The 17,469-nt window shown below is 43.1% G+C and overlaps 2 protein-coding genes across 4 annotated transcripts; both read right to left on the bottom strand.

Moving 5' to 3' along the window:
- Positions 1 to 272: 272 nt before the first annotated feature.
- On the bottom strand, positions 273 to 7,025 carry rbm44 (RNA binding motif protein 44). Of its 2 annotated transcripts, none has more exons than XM_049727177.2 (15): positions 6,929 to 7,025; positions 4,586 to 4,749; positions 4,416 to 4,485; positions 4,234 to 4,340; positions 3,544 to 3,618; positions 3,316 to 3,458; positions 3,087 to 3,196; positions 2,650 to 2,950; positions 2,233 to 2,285; positions 2,046 to 2,162; positions 1,821 to 1,953; positions 1,641 to 1,680; positions 1,339 to 1,449; positions 1,188 to 1,264; positions 273 to 1,013 (listed from the first exon to the last, which is right to left on the bottom strand). In XM_049727177.2, the coding sequence occupies exons 1-15, from the start codon at positions 6,970 to 6,972 to the stop codon at positions 756 to 758; spliced, it is 1,803 nt and encodes a 600-aa protein (XP_049583134.1). In that variant the 5' UTR covers positions 6,973 to 7,025; the 3' UTR covers positions 273 to 755. The 2 variants fall into 2 exon arrangements, with proteins under 2 accessions (XP_049583134.1, XP_049583133.1); XM_049727176.1 differs by having other exon boundaries at positions 3,087 to 3,199; positions 6,929 to 7,024.
- A 426-nt stretch (positions 7,026 to 7,451) lies between these two features.
- Positions 7,452 to 16,007, bottom strand: etv5a (ETS variant transcription factor 5a). Of its 2 annotated transcripts, none has more exons than XM_049727180.1 (13): positions 15,842 to 16,007; positions 14,556 to 14,662; positions 14,348 to 14,429; positions 14,222 to 14,269; positions 13,869 to 13,919; positions 12,138 to 12,261; positions 11,773 to 12,060; positions 11,394 to 11,698; positions 10,068 to 10,130; positions 9,739 to 9,807; positions 9,353 to 9,522; positions 9,176 to 9,277; positions 7,452 to 9,050 (listed from the first exon to the last, which is right to left on the bottom strand). In XM_049727180.1, the coding sequence occupies exons 2-13, from the start codon at positions 14,601 to 14,603 to the stop codon at positions 8,820 to 8,822; spliced, it is 1,581 nt and encodes a 526-aa protein (XP_049583137.1). In that variant the 5' UTR covers positions 14,604 to 14,662; positions 15,842 to 16,007; the 3' UTR covers positions 7,452 to 8,819. The 2 variants fall into 2 exon arrangements, with proteins under 2 accessions (XP_049583137.1, XP_049583136.1); XM_049727179.1 differs by having other exon boundaries at positions 9,170 to 9,277.
- Positions 16,008 to 17,469: the final 1,462 nt, after the last annotated feature.

Genomic DNA, 17,469 nt, shown 5'->3' on the forward strand with positions numbered 1-17,469 from the left:
GTGAAGAGGTCTAAAATTCTGCAACTCAAACATTTTTTAGTGGACTGGCGGATCTGACACGCAAAGTACAGGCCTAAATGAAAAATAGAATTTACAAGGTTGAGATAACTTTGCTGGATCTTGTAAAATTCCAGCCTCACACTCCATCAAATATTAAATTGTGGCAAAAGTAAGAACCACATCTTATCTGGCTGCCAATAAGTGAATCAAGACACAGATGAATAAAGAACAAACGCAACAAAGAACATACATTTCACACACAAGACTGCATCTGTTATTTTAAACTTTTAAGTAGAAACACAATTGCAAAAAACAATCAAAACACAAAAAGCTGTACTTATGACAGCCAACAGAAGTTCAACCTAAAAGAGAAACTTTTTTGCATTTGAATAGAGAAAAATAATACATTCTCAATGAGAAGAACATTTTGTATTCATTAAACAGCTGTAATAAAACATACCTAGTTTAAATGCACATTAACATTGGTGTAAATCCTAGTGTTTTTATTCCACCAAGGGCAGTTCGACTAAGCAGGAAACAAATTATTTTAACAGACCTCTATTGGAACATAACAGTATGCTGGCAGAGGAAACTTCTGAAAGCAAAAACTATCACAATAGCACAAATCTAACGTATCCTGGTGGCATCGGCTCCCAAATGTAACCATATTTGTAACCAACTTTCAAACTATTTGGGCATATCGTGACTTTGAAAGGCCAAATAGAAGTACAATAATTTGTCAACAAAATTTCATCTTAAGGTGGTGTCACATTCGCTGGCCTGGTAAGGAGGTCGGATGCCATTTGCCTGATAGTGGTGAGGGGCAGAGGCCAGAGGTCACTTTGGTAAGTGTCCCACAGCTCCTCCAAAGCATCCACAATGCTCCACCTCGGCACCCTGGGGTGGAAGTGCGTCAGCTCAGCCATCAGGGTGTCGAATGCCGCCATTGTGCCATATTGCAGGGACACCACTGTTGTCTTTGCTGTGGGTGTGCTCCTGATGCTGAAACTTTTCTGTACACAAAGCACAGGCAAAGTGGTCACCCAGAAAAAACAATGGAGAACTATTTCTTTGCAGTCTAATTGCAAATGAAACATGATGTGTTCACGTTTATCAATTGCAAGGCAGGATGTATGAAATGCCTTGATTGGCTATGTCGATTATTGAAGCAACACGAGTGGACTCACCTTAGTCACATTGTTGGCTACGTTAAGCAAACCAAGTCCAGTAGTCATTTCCTCTTCCTTGGCCAATTCTGTGTTAACTAAGTAAACAAAGATAAAACAGGCAATGCATCAAGGTAGTGATCATTAGCAGCCTCATACTTGTGTTTGTTACCATCTGACATCTCCCCTGATTGGTCTTTCAACTCAGCAGGTATCGAGGCTGGATCAAGATTTTCCTCAGCATCGTCCCAGACCTCTCCCGTGTTCAGCTCTTTGCACGCACCTGTTGTCCATGGCCAAAGACACATACCAGAAATGACCACAATATTGTTTCCTTTCTTCCTTCCTCCCTTGCTTCCTTCCTTCTTAAAGCTGCTAGGGACGGACGGTATACTTGATTGGTTTCGTTCGGGAGTGTTTTTCTTAAAGGGAGGGAAATGTTCTCCAAGGAGACAAGCATGCTGATGTTCTTACCCTTGCTGCAGTCCATCTTGGGCTTTCTTTGAGCCAAACACTGTTAATGACAAACATTTTGATATTTGTTTTACGATTAGTACATTATTGGATACATTTTGCCATGGTGAGGCAACATTTTATGGCAGTGCACATTTTAGTAAGCACTTTTCCCATTCCAGGGATGTAACGTGCACTCACCTCATCACAATCTACTGTCAAAGGCTGAAGCTGATCCAAAGGAATCCCTGCCAGGATCTCCTCTCTCATCTTAGTATAGTCCGATTCCAGTTTTTTTAGAACAGCCGTAATCTTGTCTGGAGATTTACCTGGCCTACAAAACGCAAAGAAAACATTTGTCCTCTATTAGCATATTTTAATGCTCACAGACGCTAGCGTAAATAGCAAGCAAAAAAACAATCTTACAGATGACCATTGCGGCAGTACTGTCGGTGCATGTGGTACTGCAGGGCCAGCACACTCAACTCCGCCTTCTGAGCACGTCCGACACATTCGCATTCCTTTCCCTGGTGGTGATGCTGACTGAACAAAAATGTCAATAAAAAATAAATAAATTAAAATAATAGTCACAAAATCTGGTATGATTTGATACCTCTTCTCTTGTTTACTTCTCATTTCCTGGGCTTCCTTAAGTTCGGTAAATTCCTGAAATATAAAATTATTATTATTATTTTTTTATTGTTGTCCTGTTATTACCGACACCAAGCTCAGAATTTCAAAAGCAAGGGATATAACCAATATTTACAAAACTCTGCAGTACGGTTTAGCAGTAACAAAACATCAGTGCAAAGTCAGATACATGTGTGACTGGAGAAAGTTATTTTCAAGTTTTGCTGAGTGCTGCAGAACGGTATGTGCATCTCGATAAGCACGCTCTTGTCAGCTGTGAGCAGCTCTTCGGTTCGGTTTGGGTGAGGGCCGATGAGTGCTTGGTGAATGGTATGCCCGCCATGATGCTGCAAGAAGCAACACAAGGCGCTGCGGAGGTGTACTTATCTGCAGTGCTAACCTTCGGCTCTCTGGATGTAGCTGCTTCACTCAAAAAGTGAGCCTCTTTGCTTTGTGCTGTCTCCTTCTTCACAGCAAAGATTACGCTACTGTTTTCTTGGACCATGGTGGCATTGCTTGATTTTTCGTTCATATTTTCCATCCTGTGTACTGTGGAGATTTCCTCTTTAGTTCCCTCAGTGGACATCTGGACATTGCTTTGTTCAGGCAGATGAGTGTTGTTACTGGACCTAATTTCATCTCCTAGCAAGCCTTTTTTCGGCTTGGGCTGGAGTTCCATTTCGTCTTGCTGCCGCTCAAACCTGAAATGTAAAATCAAACCTTGCCTCTTTGCACACATTCATACAGCGAGTAAAATTCCCCTTTATCATATTTATTTCATCTTATGGTAATTTTACAAGTCTTGGGACTGCTGTTGTTTGGTAAGCGTTTACTCACTGTAAATTGACATCAATGGCTGAATTATTCAATCTGCATGGTTGCTCCAAGTCCATGGTGAAACCAGGCAGGCCTTCAACGACACCACAAGCGCTGGACTGTGCTGATCCCTGCTATGAATAAGCAGAATTACAATATATTGAGAATTTGAAAAATAAGCAAACTCTTTTTCACGGAATCATCTATTCACAACACAGGAATGTATCAGGTGTTCTACTTGTATCCATACTTGGCACTGCCTCAGGTTATATGTTGGTCTCTCCATTTGGGGTCTGTTGTAGGTGATGTTGCTCGCAGTGGGCAGCCAGTGTTTTTGTGAGAAAATTTCGTTGAACCACGTAGGGGTGGTTTGCAAAATGACCCTAGGCGCTCCTAGCAAAATAAACAAACTGATATTAGATATACAATAGTTGTTGGCAGTTCAAAAAATGCAGATCAGACACACACTCCAACTTACGCCATGGACAAGCCTGTTGGAAGGCCAGTTCTAATGCAGGGTGTTCTTGCAGAAAATGGAAAAATGCTTCTTCATCTATGAAAAACCAAACACATGGTTGTTGCCATGTTGTTGCATGTGCATCAAACATGTGATACTACATTATGGAGACCACACACATCATCCAGCCTTTAATTTCTAAAAGGGGGCATGCATAATAATTAGATATTTCATCTACATTTCAGGATTCAGATTTTTTAATTTTTTATCAGAATTCTGACTTTAAAGTGAGAATTCCAACTTTAAAGTGAGAATTCTGACTTAAAAGTGGGAATTCTCACTTTAAAGTCAGCATTATGACTTTATTCCCACTTTAAAATCAGAATTCTGAGAAAAAAAAAGTCAGAATCCCGTCACCTTCCTTTTTTTTTTATTTCACTGGCCTTAATCGTCTTCTTCCGTACAGTACAAAGACTGAATCACCTGAATTTTATAAGGTATACAGTGATCCCTCGCTACTTCATGTTTTGATTATCGCGGATTTTGGTTTTTGGAACCAATTATCCACGATAAACGAGGGATTACTGTAATTGATGATGCATTCGTGCAGATGTGAGATTATACAGCAACAGCAAATATACTTTTAAAATCTTTTTGGAAGTGTGCAATTAAACATCATAAATTGTTCATAAATGAAGTAACATATTTTACCTTGTACGAGCTGACTGTAATCTGAAGGCAAACTCATGCGCCAAGCGGTTAATTTGGGGTCACACAAAGCAATGTTAGGATGATCCACCACAAAGTTATAGAACGATCTGAACAAGAAAAGAAAAACATATTAAGCTAATCAAAATATCAGCATTGTTGTCAATAGTAATAAATGGTCTTACATCTGCAAAAAGAACTTTTGGGTGTTTGCTGGAATCGAGTAGGACGCAGTAGGCCTCAAGTCAGGTTCGCCTGTAATAAAAGTTATGCAACTTAACGTTTAGTTGTTTAAACTCCAAGCAATTTTCTTTTCACGAACATTTTTGTTGCGTCGAATTCAACGGCGACTTACGTAGTTTTGTTGCATTAGCCATTCTGTGATCAAATGAAGGTGCGTTTGAACAATCCACGAGATGACATGTACGCCTTTGGAGCTGCAAAATTACCGGATTGCTTGGCCAAATTGGGTGAACGTAAGCCATGCTGTCAATTTTACACGAGGTATAAATTTCAAATCTGAAAATGAAGTGTCATTAAAATCAGAAAAATGTTGGCGAACTCGTTTTTCCATGCATTCAAAATGACAGTGCCACCTTAAAAAAAATCGTCAGACTCCACCCCCCCAAAAAAAACATTATGAAGGAACCAATGCTTATGACTATTAAAACGTGCAAATAAATGATCAAATAAGCACCAATCGTTAACTTGCAGAAGTTAAAACTGCTTACACGTTATTTTGTTTTTGTTTTTCTCCATAAGTTTACTTCTTATACTTTCTTATACTTTCAGTTTTATGTCTGTTTGCAAACAACATTAGGGGCTTTAGAGTATTACAGCAATCCATATAAAATATTTGCATAATTAAGTGTACAAGAAAAAAATATTCGTGTGGTAATTATAAAAAACGCATGCACGATATTGGCCCATGCAATATTCATATTGCAAAAACATGCGATCATTGTGCTGAATTTGACCAATCAAACGCAAAAATAAATGTGCACCACCATCCAATAGTTATCGAGTTATCTAGTATAATTACATTAATTACCTAAGAATACATTGAGTTTTCTTGTGTCATCTTTTATTAGATTAAAAAAAAAACATGTCATTTCGTTAAATATAAGATAATCCAACACTTGAAATCTTTGGAAATGAGCACTTTTTTTTTTTTAATGAAGCTAAAGAAGGGTATATAACTAGATACATAAACAAACAACGCGTTTAAGTCATTTTCGACTATAGGTTTTTAATGGCTATGGTATGAGAGCTCCACCAGAGGGTAGCGGTTGCCCATGCAAACTGAATATGAAAATAAGTCAGTGGGCGGTGTGTATTTGTGACAAACCGGTTATGTCACCATTTGGAACCAAGGTCTCAGTGGCAATGAGGACTGTAAACACAAATTGTGGAACAAAAAAATGTGAACACTGTTTTTGAGTCATTTAAAAAAGCAAATCCCATATTTCCTTGTAAGATGTAGGCCGGAAGGATCACTCCATTGAATGGTGTGTTTTTGCATTGACAAAGAGAGAGCCTGAAGATTTGGAGCTTAAATGGCATTAGTGCTGCTGTTTCTCATACGTGAATCAATAATCCATGAAGAAGTGGCCTATGGTCATGTGGCGTGATGTATGTGAAGGTCCAGCTCTGTGTGTCAAGTGCTCTGTAACATCATAAACATCGATTTGGAGTCTTGTTTATGGTGCGATTGTTTGATACGTTCTCAGCCATCCATCATCCCGGTGATGCTTTGTCAGGTCAACAATGTTTGGAATGGATCAAGAGTATTATACTCGTCCCGTGGGTTAATTGTGAGGTCGGCAATGATGGAAGGGGATGAGGAGCCCTACAAAGCGAGGCATCGAATTTACTCTTCGTCATGCCATAAAAAGGGTTTTGCCTGAATCATGACACCCACACATCACAGCCGAAATGGTCATAAAAAATACCCTAAAAAAAGACAACCATCGAGTGCTGCATCATGGCTTATCTTTTGTGCCCCCAACAATTTTTTTTCTATACATTCTGTCCTTGCATTTTTGGGGTGTTCATCTACGATGTATTTAAATGAGTGTGATCTAATAGGTTTTAGTGACTTTCAATAAGATCTTAACCAACGATGATACCACTCAATAGAGCATAACAAATATTAGTGCATTGAATAATTTTACACTCCAAATTCCTCTTTTCACTTTCTACTACCTGCAAGGTGTTGGGACCATTTTCATGACCAACAGCGACTCCATTGCCATTGGCCACAGCTGCACTTTAGCTGCAATGATAATCGTCAAAAAAGAGAGAATGCTAATAAACATTCAAAACAAGCATTTCAGTCTTTTGTTTTTTTAATACAGAAACAACTGGTCATGTTAAATAAGCTACTAACTACCAAGACTTAGGTCACACAATTTCCAGTCAAACTATGACTATTCAGAGATAAATCCCATGACTTCCTAAAAATAGCAATAAGAAAAAAAAATATTATGTAAATGCTATCCTGATTACAAATTATTTTTTGTGAGTTTGAAAAAAAACATGAGAATCCATCTGGATGACCGAACCAATCACAAAGCAACAATGTGTTTGGGGGCAAAATACATGAGGCCAAGGGAAACAAACCAATTAACCAAACTGCCGACACCGCTGGCGAATGCATTTACGCTGCAACTAATTCTGTTCTCACAGAGTTACTCACAGTTTCCTTTTTAGGAGGAGAACAGCAAGAGGCGCTTTGTGCATTTTTAGCTGGAAAAGAGGTTTGTGCTTCTCTCACTTCCTGATTAGGATTTCTGTTGCCATGATTGGTTAAAAGAGAACTTTGGCAAAGTTTCGCCCAATCAAATATTGTATTCAATTATGCTTCCTTTCTCTAATAAATCACAGTGGAGCGATCCCAGACTTTTCAAATTCTTACCAATTCACACAATGTACAAAACTCTCAATGGAAGATAAACATTTGTGTTCCTTTGAGGAAAAGTATTAAAAACACAACATCAAGAAGGGGGGTAAAAAAAACAGAAACAAAAATGGAGCAGTCCCAGATTGATACTGTGAAGAACTCCGTCGACTGATTCATCTATCAATTTGGCTCATTGACATAGAAAATGAATCTGAAAGAAAAGCATGTGACTCATAACAGCCAGGTTAAGCTTCCAGAAATAAAGGCAAGAGGGGGCGGGAGGTAAGATCATAAAGAAACACACCAGCACAGCCAGCAGTGAAGCATAGAGTGTTTATTTGACCCAGTACACATAACAAACTCAGCTGTATAAGGAACACAATGTGAGAGGGGGCAACAGAAGCCTATACAAGTCTGGTCTGTCCCTGCACATCCCATAATGTTGCCTTTATCAGAACTCTGGCCTTTTACACGCCTATTGTTAACATCTGGTCCTACGGATCAGCCTGTAGTGAGAGTCTTTGTGAGATTTTATTGTTTCCTTAAAAAAAAAAAAAAAAAAATTGCCATTGCCAGAAATATACAGCGGATACATTAAAAAAAAAAAAAATGATAGCAGGCTTATAGCAAAAATATATACTTTGTATAAGTTTTAATATTGCCCTCATTCTAAATAAAATACAGAAACATATAAATGTTCATCCATAGACACTAAAGTGATATGTTGGTGGATGCAGTCTTGGCTGATTATACCATGCAAAGTCACATTTATTGTCTTATGGAGAAGGTGTCTGTTTTTTTTTAATTCTCCGCATGCAAACCGCAATTCTTCCACCAAACCCGCCTGCACATCAGGAGCTGGCTGACCACAGCTGAGAGAGCAATGTAAGCCAAAAAAAAAAGGACATCTTGACAATTTATATAAAAAGAATGGTCTCTGTGGGAGAATTGTGTACTTGCATATGCATCCCTTTTGAAATAGACAAGTGCTGATTTGCTCTAAAATTGAACAATCCAGCACAGATTTGTAACAAGGTTTGCAGTCTCCAACGAGGGCGGTAGCAGAAACAATCTCTTACAAGGGTAGGACAATTAAAGAACACAACATTTAGACATGAGAGCAGCCCAACAGTCTAGCTTGTAATGCTCCATTTTTAAAGATCCCAAAAGAGGCAATAAAAAAGTCATATCTACAAAAATGATTGTTAGTTCAAAATAGGCTTGTTGAACAATTTATGCAATTGACAGCCCTTTTGCTCACGTTTTAACTGGGGTGCAGAAGCATAACAACGGCGCAACAAACTTCTAATAGGCAACTCTAAAACAGTGCTGCGTTGTTAAATTTTAGATTTCTCTTGATTGTTTAAGAAAATTAGAGTGTCACAAAATAAAAATCACAAACTCTACTCTTGTCTATACAGACAGTCCTTTGTTTGACGTCTTGCGGCCTTGCATTTTTCCAACGCAAAGGAGGGCGCTAGAGTTTAAGTTCATTCCTCTCACAACCCTTTCCACTTTTGTCACATTTTACCCTTTGTCCACTGTTAGCGGCAGATCAATTTTGTTCCATGAGTCAGCGAGTGCGGACATCCACGCCGGTCTCTGCAAGCCATTTTGCAGCTGGCACCTCTGAATTTGAAAAGCATTAAGAGACTTGGGGAGTGTTTTTGCATTTTCGTCTGACGGTTCAGTAGCTGCAACCGTCGGGGAAGGGCAAGCCAGCAGCACAATGATCTCCGCTGTCCAGTAGGTAGGGAGTGTTCTCCTCGTAGTGGGTGAGGGGCACGGTGTCGTCGTCAAGGCTCGGCATGCTGTCCAGGTCGGCTTTCAGGTTAGGCCTCTGGTTGTCAGGGAAGGCCATGGAGAAGAGGGCCTCGGGGTCACACACAAACTTGTACACGTACCGTTCACCAGCCACCTGAGCGGCACAATTCAGGAGAAAACGTTAGACTCGGACGTTTTAAAAAGATACATTTGAACACATATCCAAATCGTGGACAAATGTAAAGCATGGAAAGAAAGAAAAAGGTAACGTGCCTTTACCTTCTGCATGATGCCCTTCTCGTAGTAGTAACGCAAAGAGCGACTCAGCTTGTCGTAGTTCATGGCCGGTCTGTTCTTTTGGATGCCCCAGCGGCGAGCAACCTTATCCGGAAGATTCATTGGTTTCAAACTCATCTGCACTGTCGTGTGTATTCATGGAAAATTAGCTGCATTTACCTCCTCTGGCTCAATGAGCTTGAATTCCATCCCCCGACCTGTCCAGGCGATAAAGTGTCCGTTGGCCGGGTCGTCTAGCAAAGTGACGAGGAACTGCCAGAGTTGCAGGGAGCCACGGCGCTGGTATGGGGGTCCGTCTCGATAGATGGAGGGCTCCTGCTTCACTTTACCTGCGCGTGGGAGAAGAGAAGGGATAAAATTCAGAGTGAGGACAATAAAGCGAGCTGGTCAGTTCTGCGCTTCACTGCGGTCGCAGTGTGGCGAGACATTCCTGCCAGATGGCAAGTGTGAAGTCGACTCGCTATTCATTGCACTTCATGGAAGAGTTGAAAAATTCCGAAAATGTCGAAAGATAAATCACGTCTTCCCCCCCAAAAGACTCTCACCTTCTAATCTTTCAGGAACGACACAGGTATCGTCAAAGTAGAGTTGAGGATCTCTGTCGAAGGCGAAGCCTGAAGTCGAAAAAGTTTGGATTAGTTCTATTGTGACTAGCAAACATGAACCTAGCTAGCATGAACCATCCCACTTCCCCCTGACCGCTCACTTAAAATGCCGCTGACCTCTACTCATTCACGCGTGCTGATCCCTGTTCGCCTCAATAATCCCCACCCGGCTCATGGGACGCAAATACCTCACGGACGAAACACTTCTAACTCACGAGAGATAGCTAGCGAGAGAGAGAGAGAGAGAGAAAAAGAAAACAATGACTTACTTTCGTGGTTATTTTGGTAGTAGCTGCCCGCTGTCCCGAAAGATGAGTGACAGTTGGGCACCTCTGCAAAACAAAGACAGTGGGCACATAATTTTAGACCAGAGACATCCCAGCCTTTGGTGTCATCTCAAATGTGCGCCACATCAAAATCCACCTCACAGCTGATGGGTATATTAGGACTTCGCATATAAAAGATACACATCTTTAAATAGCAACTTTTGATTTGCGTGATTGGCTTCATGTTGCTAAATATCAGCAATCGGCGGCTGCTACCGCTCACATTAAGCTGCGACTTCAACCGCCGCCCGCCTACGCACGCATATCTCAGAGCGGACTAAAACCTAGTAGCACCGCGCAACCCACTCGAGCCCTCGCACGCCCACCGAGCCTTTAAAACTGGATTAGAGCTGTGGCTGCTGTGTTAAATCGCAATGATAATCAAGTTACAAGCGGCCGTCCCCCCTGGGAGCTTCGGGGTCTGGCTTCCGCTCGTCTCTGCATACCAACCGCCACGCGATTGTTTATTATTCTGCGTCCCATCAACTGATAAGATTGACAGAGATCAACCGTGAATGAGACGAGACTCCGCAGGAAGTCAGATCATCTGCTATTCGTAGTATGGTCCCTGCCAACATGTACGCGCATCCTCGACTCGATATGTGACGTAGGTTCTAAAGGCCGTAAGAAGCTAAGAGGATTTGTCATTACATCACTGCCAGGCCACCCGGTCATCCACTGTTCAGAAAAATAAGAGTGTGTGACGTTGTTGGGAGTTTTTCCCTCCCCCAAAGTTCAAGCGTTTCAGGAAAAGAGGATGTTAATACCGCGGAGCATAACAGCTGGTCTGTGTGGGTGTTGGAAGGACAACAGTCAGGCGCTTGTTTGATTTATACCATGTGACCAAACAGTGACTGTCTTTCATGGAGGCTCGCAGGTTTCCCCAAACATCAGAAGGTGAAGACTTTTCTGATCAACTCGTTATACCTCGCAGACCGCAAAATCCTCTGAGGACTCTGGCCTCGATCTATTCCAGGTAAGCTCAGTGAATTTCTTGCCACCTGGCTGGATGACCCATTTACTTCTTGCCCTTAGAGGCTTAGGCTGAGCCGAAAGACCTACTTTTACTTTACTGTCGGAGGAACGATCAGATTAAACTGGGGAAAGTGCGAGTGTGAAAGGGAATACCTGTGCACCCATGCCGCCATTACACGCTAAAACTTGCATTCATGTGTCAGGAGTCTGAACAAACACAGCCGGGCACATTCCTAACCCTGAGCTAACTGTGGACAGACGGTCTCAGAAGGCAAATTATGAAGGATCACTCACCGGAATCGAAGCAAAAATCGCGGGGCTCCTGCTTGATGGCCATCGGGTGGAACGCAGCCTGGCGCGGGGGAGCCGGCGGACCCGCGCCGGGTACGCCCTGCTCGGTGTATCTCGGGTCGATGAGTTCTTGTTTGAAAGGGTGTGGGGGTACGGCCACCAGGGGTTCCGACATCTGCCGATGGTACAGTGGCCGGCCCTCATGTGGCCGACCGTTGTTATTGGCCAGCTGGGGCAGGAAGTGGGGTCGCCCTTGACTCTCTGATGGGGGAAAAGGTAGGGATGGTTCTGACATCTGCCTTTGGAACCTTGAGATGGAAGGACAAACGTGAGGACTGAGGATCATTCAACAGACTGCGGGCACTGTGGTGGAGCTGCTTACCTGTGCTCTTGCGTGAAGTTATTGGCATCCTGGCCGATTAGCGCGCACGGCACGGCGAATGGCGGGCTGTGGACCGAAAGTGGCGGCTGGTTTCGTGGGCCCGCGCTCTGCGTGAGGGGCTGCACCTGCCGCGGTCCGGGGTTCAGACTGGCTACATTGGTATGAGGGGGAGGTGTAGGCTCATTGAGGGGGGGTGCTCCTACGGTGCTAGTGGACCCACATGGAGACACCGGCGTGGAGGGAGGGGTTAATGGTTTAAAGCCAGGAGTTGACTTCCTGTCGCAGGCACTGCGTGCCAAAAAAGGTTAAAAGAGTCAGTTAGAGGAATTCTTATTCCTCCCAAAGTATCTTCGGTTATTTTGTACCTGTAGCTGTAAAGGCACTTCTCTCCGTAGGGCATGGGACTCCTGTCCTGGTGGCAGGGGGACAGCTCTTTGGAGGGAGTCAGCTCACGTTTGATCTTTGTCGGTGGCGGTCCATGAAACATCACTGGCCAGAAAGAGCGAGAGAGAGCAAGAGAGAGAGAGAGACGACAAAACCGAGCACATCAGATGAAATACAGACACCACCTACGTAATTGAAGCCATCGGCACAAGTGCAACGGTTATCTTAATCGTATTTAGCACATCACGTGGACAATGCGTGCATGTATTGCCTCATGTGTCCAGAGCCACTTAGCAGTTATTTATCCTCCATTTATGCCCCCACTCTTTGTGTAGCCGGGGTGATTTAAACTGCACTAGACACACATAAGCCATCAAACATCACGTCTGATTCCCATTAGGACGGGGCCAATCCCAATAGCCATGAATCAGTGTGGCTGCAATCTAATGGCTGGGAATGATTTGCTAGCCTGACTCCTGTTGTAACCATTAGACTAGAGAAGCAGCCCTCCGCATACCGGCTGCAGTTACCAGGGCGCCGCATAATGGCTGGGAAGAAACTAGATCCCGGGGAGGAGAGGCGAGGGCGTCCGATGACGAGGGCGTTGATGGACTATGCCGAGCAAACAACGAGCGTGTGCTCCCTTGTGTGTGCACTCTGGAGCCAAACGGTGGGGGAAAAGATTTTCCTTTGCACTCAAATGGTGCAAAACAGTTGGTGCCACTACCTTTTTTTATGCCCCAATTACATTCCGTATGAACCGATTTATCGCAACATCTGTCATTCCACCGCCGGCACACAAACAAGGAAGGAAACCAGATTGCCATTCTCCCGAGAAGACTTGAACTAGACTAGTATAAGGACTCTTCCACAAACTGGTGCTTTGATTCTCTGCTTCTCTTCGGAGATGGGTTCAAATCCTTTGTCCATAATCTAGGGGGGGCTCAACAGGGTTGAGAGCTTTTGTATTTCTTATACACGTATAAAGTGCAGGCTCATTGTAATCGCCAATCATGCAATCTGGCCTTGAATAGGAGCGAGAGAGAATGTGCCTGCAGCCTGGCAACTGCAGCCATCATCAGTAACTCATCTCTCACTCACAGGGAAGCAACACTATGAACTATCTTTACGAACACAGCTCTGAATAATTCCCACACTGCACGTCTGATTCCAGCTCCAGCAACAATGCTGCTAAGCGGCACAACTATCCCAAATTGCCACAACAGGCAGGATAACTTTTACGACAGAAGTGCATGTGCACACACATGGGCACACGCACGTTTTTTGGGGGGGAAAGGAGAGTGGCGGCGGTAAAAGACCGCCCTATCTGCTGGAATCTGGTCCGCTCCGGCAGCGAGGCCCGAGTGCGGGAAAGTGTGAAATCAGATTAGGAGCTCGGCTCATGTGATGCCCCATGCCAATCGGCTGATTAAACTCGAAATGGTTGAGAGGGAGAGGCAGACAAGAGCGCGCACACAAGCCCAAAGCGGACTTCTGAGGACAAAGGATGACGTTTGTCCTTGACGGGATTAAGACATTTTTAAAAAACAAAAAAACAACAGGTGACCCAGACTACAGGTCAGTTTGAGGCAAAGACTGTAAAAGAAGAACATCTCGATGCTCCACTTTGTAGCAGCTTAGTAATGCTTAAAACATTCCAATTAGGCTGTTTAGGTAGCCTCAAGGCAACAAGCATATGAAAAAGTACTCACAGCTATCCGACTGGAAGTCGGGGACAAACTGCTCGTCATCCGGCACCTGAGCTGTGGGGAGAAAGAAGGGCAAAAAGTTAAAACATGACTGAAATAAACACAGACAAGTTAGGAAAACTCAAAACATAACCACTCGCCACCTATTAACCCAAAAAAAAAAAAAAAAAACGGTCTCAGTCAGCAGGTTGTCGTGTACAGGACTTTGGCCACCTTCCCCTTGTTGCAAAACACCAAAACGTAAAACTAGTTGACACAAGATAAATTTCCACCTCAAAACTCCGACTCAGCATTTAGCCAAAAATGAAACTCCTGAACAAGGTTTCATATATTGCAAAGCAAAAAGTGGACCTCACCTTCTGCGATCCAGATATCCTGAAGCTGACTGAGATCTTGGAACAGTTCTGTCCATCAACGACAAAGATAATATTAGCATTCTCTTCATTGATTGTAGGCTTTATTCAAACTGAGGTCACACACACCTTCTGTGTCCTGGGCAAGCTCAGTGTCCACAAACTTCCTCTTTCTGTCACTGAAGATTCTGCTGCGTTCCTCGACGTGAGACTATTATGGGGAGAACATGCAGGAAGCGCAATTTAACAGCGGTCCGATGACATCGGGTGGATCTGCCAGTCAATCGATGGACAGTGGGTCGTCCCACGAATGATGCTTGTGACGTGTGCCACTTACATTGGGCGGGACCATGAACGGAACCTGTTGGTCGTAGAAGCCATCCATGTTGAGTTTTGGGTTTCCTGAGGGGAGGGGGAGTTTGTGGGATGGCGCTTTATAAATCACTGGAAGACAAAAAAAAAAGTGCCACTTGAACATCGTCTGCCACATTTGTTGGGACAAACAAGCAACTTTTTGACATGCGAGCCGTGCCAGGCGAGAGGAGGTCGCACAACGTAAACACTCATAATGCAGTTACATAAGATGGAGTTATTGACTGAGATTGGCTTGCTTCATCTTGAGTAAAACATGATGAATCATGGAGGGCAGCCATTGAGCTAAACATCACCATCACTCTTATGAATTTGACACGGTGAGGAAACATAAAAAGTTGTATTTGTACAACAATGAGCAACAGCCAGCAGTGGCCTCCATTCTCACATTTCTCTGTGGACCGAAAGATATGACTCACTGCGCTATCTCTCGTTAATGGATGACGAATAAAGCATAGCTGAAGGCAATTACTGCAGACTCTGAGCAGATAGCACTTAGAAGAACATGAGTGTGTATGTGTGGCGCCGTGTTACGTCACACAAAGTGAACATTTGACACTTTAAAAAGCCCTGACACTGAGTGTTACCTGAAACGGTGTATCTTATATAATAATTTTAAATACTATAACGAAAAGATTTTTTTTTTGTCAAATGTTGCAGCAGGAGCAAATTCTATCAAAGAGCTAAAAAATGAAAACAAAAAAATTCGCTGAACGCAACATGGCCGAGAATGAAAAACAAGTGGTCACTGAACGCAGCAGTGGATTCTTAGTTCAGATTGTGCAACAACACGTCAGCAGAACAAAACTTTTGTTAACTTTTGAGCGTCGGTGTACGAGTAGGTGTGGGGGTGTCATCTAACCCCCCACCCCACCCCCTTTTTACTCCCCTCCCGCCCTTCCCCCATTCACCCCCACCCTTCAGCACCTTGTTTTTCTCAATGAAGTGAAACTTGATACGCGATCCGTGAGGAAACGCAAAGGAGGAGGGGAACCATTGGCACCCTCATTCATAAAAAAAAAAAAAAAAATCACAAACAATCCGCCTCTCCACCGATGAGTCATAATAATGCAAAGAACACATCACGCGCATGCTTTTATTCTAAAATGCTAATTCATTTACTTGTGACGCATGAAAAGTAAAGTAAATGTAAAATGGCGTTGCGCTCGCTCGCCTCAAACATTTGGCCATTGCACACACAAAAAAAAAAAATCTCCGCTGCACAGCAAAGCAGACACTAAGCTTACTTACCTCGACTGTGATAGTGCGTTTCCTCTTTAGCAAGGCAATGCTGTGTATATGTCCACAAAATAAAGATGAACGCGGTGTAGCCGCACGCTCCAATTGATGTGACCGTCTCCACTCGCAAAACTTAACTGAGATCTTCGTTCATCGTTCGACTTGCTTTTCCCTGGGGCTTGAGCGCAACGCGGGGAGCCACACTGATTGGTTGAAGGGATGTGTCTATTTGCCAATGCAGCCAATGGGAGCGCGGAAGCTCATGAATTATGCACGAAAGCCGGTTCGACCAATCGGACCGCGGCAGCGACCTATTTTTATGAATGGCTGAATTTCATTCACTTTTTTCTCCCCTCAACCGTCGATGGCCAAGTTGACTTAAAGGAAAAGCGTCAGTGGAAATGTACTCAAGAACAGTGCACTTCGCATACAATACTTTGAACTCTGATTTATTTGCTTGCATTTGTTTTGGGATTGCTACATTAGTAAACAAATCGTGCTAATTGAATGCAACATATAGTTGACTATAGCATCCCAACTTTGTTTTTAATCAAAATAATTATGCTAAAATTCCCAAAAATCAATTACAAAAACAACAATCTTCAACTACAGCTAATAATACAACCATGAATGTAAGCAGGTTAGTTGTCCAAACATGTTTGCATGTGGGTGTATGCGTGCATGCATGCTTTTGCGTCTAAACAAAAAATGTGTGTATAGAAAACGGACACGCCCCGGGAAGGTTAGAGGTCATGAAAAATAAACACATTAGTCATAATCACGTCCCTCTAACACCCCTCGCATCCCATGAAAGCGTCTTTCTTTAAAAACGATCTCAACAGCTGGTTTGAAAGCAATAATCCTTCAAATCCCTGCATCTGCACGATGCATAGATTATGGAACTGTGCCAGAGTCAATAATAGTAAATTATGATACAAACTCCTTTCACACTGCCTGACAAGAGTCGCCATTTTCTCACCTTTTTTCTGTCTCGCTGTTCTGTATACCGAGAGGGAGCGAGGGACAAAGCTGAGTGAGACATGCAAACCCCTCCTCCATGATAAGGTTACGGCTCAGAGAGGAGGTGTTTAACTAAGAAAAATGTCTCGTGTCAGTTTTTCTGTGCAACTTCAAATTGGAGTGACAAGTATGTTATTTCGAGAACTGCGAGCAAGAACAAGTGCTGAGAAATACATTTAAGTGTCTTTCAATAAGTTTAAAGTGTGTGAGGGGTAGACCAAAAACACTAAAATGGCTGCATGAGCCGGTTCTGGGTCCTGACAAAAGTTGTGAATGACTGCCTTGTAGGGCAAATCACAAATGTCTCTCCAACATATCCCCCACATGAAACGGGGTTGACTATATTGGGTTTTCAGAGGTCGTTTCAGAGTTATGACAACAGCGAGATACTGACTGGGTTTAAAATGTCGAGTCGGGGATGTGAGGTTTAAGACCCAACCCTCACTTCTATCACCTTGTTGCGTTCAAGGCAATTGTAGCTTCCAAATACGTACGTCATACCATATTCTGACACTAAAGGTCTTCTAATTATCGACAAAATGCACTATAGCCCACTTCTCGGAGTTGTGCGTCAAAGGTGGATAAATTCAGGATCTTCTGTTACAGTGGCATCATGTTCG

The sequence above is a fragment of the Syngnathus scovelli genome, chromosome 8, assembly GCF_024217435.2.
Source record: "Syngnathus scovelli strain Florida chromosome 8, RoL_Ssco_1.2, whole genome shotgun sequence".
Taxonomy (NCBI): domain Eukaryota; kingdom Metazoa; phylum Chordata; class Actinopteri; order Syngnathiformes; family Syngnathidae; genus Syngnathus; species Syngnathus scovelli.

Bases quoted from the DNA above. Each gene is read 5' to 3' on its own strand.
- rbm44 (XM_049727176.1), bottom strand. From the start codon at position 6,972: ATGCACAAAGCGCCTCTTGCTGTTCTCCTCCTAAAAAGGAAACT. The intron at 1,954-2,045 runs GTAAGATTGTTT...TGCGTTTTGTAG, and splicing joins TACTGCCGCAATGGTCATCT to GCCAGGTAAATCTCCAGACA. The intron at 1,265-1,338 runs GTAACAAACACA...TTGTTTACTTAG, and splicing joins ATCAGGGGAGATGTCAGATG to TTAACACAGAATTGGCCAAG.
- etv5a (XM_049727179.1), bottom strand. From the start codon at position 14,603: ATGGATGGCTTCTACGACCAACAGGTTCCGTTCATGGTCCCGCCCAAT. The intron at 14,270-14,347 runs GTGTGTGTGACC...GTTGATGGACAG, and splicing joins GCTTGCCCAGGACACAGAAG to AACTGTTCCAAGATCTCAGT. The intron at 9,523-9,738 runs GTGAGAGTCTTT...TCCCACGCGCAG, and splicing joins CGTTCCTGAAAGATTAGAAG to GTAAAGTGAAGCAGGAGCCC.